This window comes from Eurypyga helias, unplaced genomic scaffold (genome assembly GCF_000690775.1).
Source record: "Eurypyga helias isolate BGI_N326 unplaced genomic scaffold, ASM69077v1 scaffold6206, whole genome shotgun sequence".
NCBI classification, from domain to species: domain Eukaryota; kingdom Metazoa; phylum Chordata; class Aves; order Eurypygiformes; family Eurypygidae; genus Eurypyga; species Eurypyga helias.
In genome coordinates, this window is record NW_010254545.1 from 55,965 (window position 1) to 59,467 (window position 3,503).

General features: G+C 45.0%; 1 protein-coding gene across 1 annotated transcript; it reads right to left on the reverse strand.

Annotated features, from left to right (window-relative positions):
- Positions 1 to 2,561: 2,561 nt before the first annotated feature.
- On the reverse strand, positions 2,562 to 3,365 carry LOC104510677 (nyctalopin-like). The gene has a single exon (XM_010153006.1). The coding sequence runs from the start codon at positions 3,363 to 3,365 to the stop codon at positions 2,562 to 2,564; it is 804 nt and encodes a 267-aa protein (XP_010151308.1).
- Positions 3,366 to 3,503: the final 138 nt, after the last annotated feature.

Sequence of the window (3,503 nt, forward strand, 5' to 3'; positions counted from 1 at the left end):
CTGGCAGGAGGTGTGGTGTAATTCGGGTCATAATTCTTAGACTTTGGAAGCGATCATGTGCATCTGTTCTTTCTTGCCTCTTTTGCCGCCTGGTACCAGGGTAAAGGGGGAAGATGGATACTCTGATGATTACTGGATGGGAAAGCATCTCTTTCTTGTGCTGTGTTTAAGAAACAGGCTAACTGAAAGAGAAGTTTTGGGTGAAACCAAAGCAGAGATCTCACGGTGAAGATCCAGCGCAGGGCAGGCAGGAGAAACCCCAGTGCTTTCTCAAAAGAAAGCCCCTGGCAAGCAAGCTTTCAAAATAGTTTCTGTTGTATCAAACACCCCTGGAAGTTTCTGACAGGAGCGGGATGTGAGCTTTAGCACATTTCTTTGTTCCTGCAAGTCTTTCTGCTCTTTCATGTTCAGTTATTTGCTTTGATTTATTTGATTACTTGGTTTTGTTTATTCAATTACATGCTTTTGTCTCTTTTTTTTTCAGTGTCAGTTTGTTCATGCTGTATTTTCATTTATTTATTTAACAGCAGAGCTTGCTGCTGCCTTTGTGGGTGCATGTTGCCCTTCATCTCAAGCACCTCTTTCAAATATGTCTTTCCAAGGCCAGACCACATCTTTCAGGGTCTGTATATTTTGATGGAAGTTTTTAATCTATTCCTTGCAAGTTTCATTTTTAATGGATGAAAAATGTAGCCACGTGTTCTTTCCCAGCTGCTGTGTACAACTTAAGTGTTTCTATCCCGGCTGCATTGTAGCACTGAAGCAGCAATTTCGTTGTGCTCCTCTTCAGTGTTTAAGGGCGAGGTGGTGGCATAAAAGTGGAAAGAATATTTTCTGCAAGCACCCAGGAGAAACAAAGCTCTCTCCTTTGTATAAACTTTTCACCAATTCATATTTTTCAATGGAAAAAAAGTCTAATTTTGTTGGACTTCTTAAAAAAATTCCTGAGGTGGATTTTGCTTGCTTGCTTTTTACTTTTGCCCTTTTCTATGGCAGATTGGTAGCAGAGAGGAATGCAAAAGCAAGAAACAAACTCAGAGATTTTTCCAGTACTGTGAGGCTGAGGAAAGCAAGGATGGTGCTGAATGCACCACCAAAATGGTGAAATGGCACAAACAAAATGTAAGCATCAATGTTGACTGTTGAATACTTTGTGGAAATCTAATCACAAATCTGACAACCAGAAAGATACAGTGTGTGTGGTTTTGTTGTGCAGCCCGTTTGTCCCCTCACTGGTGCAGCAGCAAAGGTTGGTCTTCCGAGCTCCACAGCAGGTGTACCTTGTCAAAATATTCTGGTTTGTGTGTTTTTGGCACTAAGCAAAGGTTTATTTCTCTCTTATCTCTTATCAGCTTGGGATAATTCCTCTAGGGACAGGGACAAATGTGGTGTGTCTGCCACATGTTCTGTTGCTTCCTTCTGTGAGTAAACAGCAAACATTGGGCATGTCCTGTGGCAAGTGTTTATACAGTGATAATTACTGAAAATTTAGTCATCTCTCTGCAATGTTATCTAAGTGTTCTTGCTTTTAGAAGTCAGGTGAGAAATAATCACTGAAAACATCTTGGAGAAGAGCTGCGAAGAGCAACATTCCTTAGATGTGGCTGTGCTGCCACCAGCCCGCATAGCCCATGGCAAGGTCAGAGCAAGGGGTGCAGTCCAGGTCAGGGAGGAGGCTCTGCTCACTGTGACTTTAGGAATTGCTAAATTCCTGAGGTCTCCCAAAGGTGGAAAACAAAGAGACACCATGAGGCACAAATGCTCTCTGTGCAGGTTGTGTCTTCAGCACATCAGCAGCCAAAGTCAGGGGAGGACCATGCTAATTCTGCAGGACAGGTCTCTGGGCAGACTTGCTTGTTCTACCCTTGGTGCAATTTAATCTCTTATGCTTAATATTTCTGGATGTGACTACATCAGTGGACTTGTACAGACCACCCCTGAGACAAATGAACTCTTTGCAGGGGTAAATGCAGAGCCGTGTTAGCTCAATACTGCCAGGAGCAGCTGAGCAATAAAATGCTTTATTTGGGTGTGACGTTTTCACCCACTCCTCCAACACTACCTTATATTCTAACACCAAATCACCTCGTGTGCCAGCTGTGGAAAGCTACTGCACGTTCTCAGAGATGCTGATGGACTGAGCCTTTTCTAGGGATTTCAGATGTGCTGGAACAAGTGCAATTTATTTCTACTTCCGCAGTACTCGCAATATCTTCAGTAAGGGCTGCGGGGAGGAAGGCAGCCCTTCCCCGAGAGATCACGCATGGCTGTGTTCTGTTGCGAAACCAGGAGGACAAAGGCTGGTGGGGACATGCTCCCTGGCCCTGTGTCACTCAACAGAAGCCCCAGCCCTGAACTTGCTAATGTGAGCAAGCAAACATTTACACTAAATTTTATATTAGCATTTCATATTTGAGCATTGCCCATGATTGAAAGCATTTATTCCTATATAATAAAATTCCTCTATATCCATATAAAACCCACCTGTAATGAAAAACATTGTTCACAAGCAAATAGTGAGAAAATAAACAAGTGGTCTCCACTTCATAATTTAAACACTGTCAAAGCGTGGCCACAGAGGTGTCCCATTCCCTTGCAAAATACCACGTGTGGCAGACAAGGGCCATCAGGATGACCTTACTGGAGAGCGTGGGGGGCCGGGGAGCCACGCTGATACTGGCCACCCTGCACTTGTCTTCGCTTGCCAGCTCAGGTGGCACCGTGCAGTCCATCAGGTCCCCTGGCCGGGGGACATCAAGTGCTGTTGTGTTGGGAGGGCCCAGGAAGGCACAGTGCAGCCCTTCGATCGCTCCCCTGTGCGTTGCGGTCCACCGCCAGAACCAAAGCATCTTGCAGTCGCATTTCCAGGGGTTGTGGGATAAAAAAACGTACTTCAGTTTTGGCAGTTCAGCGAACAAGCGGATGGGGAGGGAGCTGAGGTTGTTCTTGCTCAGGTGAAGGAAATGCAACTTGTTTAAGTACAAGAAAGCCGAGTCTGAGATTGAGGAGATCTGGTTGTTGTTCAAGTATAAGTTTCTCAAGTTCAGCAGATGCCTGAAGGTGCAGTCGACAGCAGTGATTCTGTTGGCTTCAAGGTGCATGGTCTTGAGCTGGATCAACCCGTTGAAAAGCTGATTAGGCAAATCAGCGATGAAGTTGTGTCCTAAATTTAACATGCCCAATCTAAGAAGCTTTGTAAAAGCGCCATTTTGAATGATCCATATCCGATTCTTCCTGAGATTCAGATCATACAGGGTTTCCAGGTCCTTCAGGGAATCTCTGCCAATGGCTTCTATGTGGTTGCCCTCCAGGGACAGCCTCGTGAGGCTGGAGAGGTTCCTAAAGGCTTGTGGGACATACCGCATGTTGTTTGAGGCTAAATCGAGTCTTTCTAAAGAAGGCAGGTGTGAAAATAGAAGTGGGTGGATTTCAAAGATGTTGCAGTGGGACAAATCCAGGCTGATGAGGTTTAGTAGTCCTCTGAAAGTGTTTGCGTGCAGATA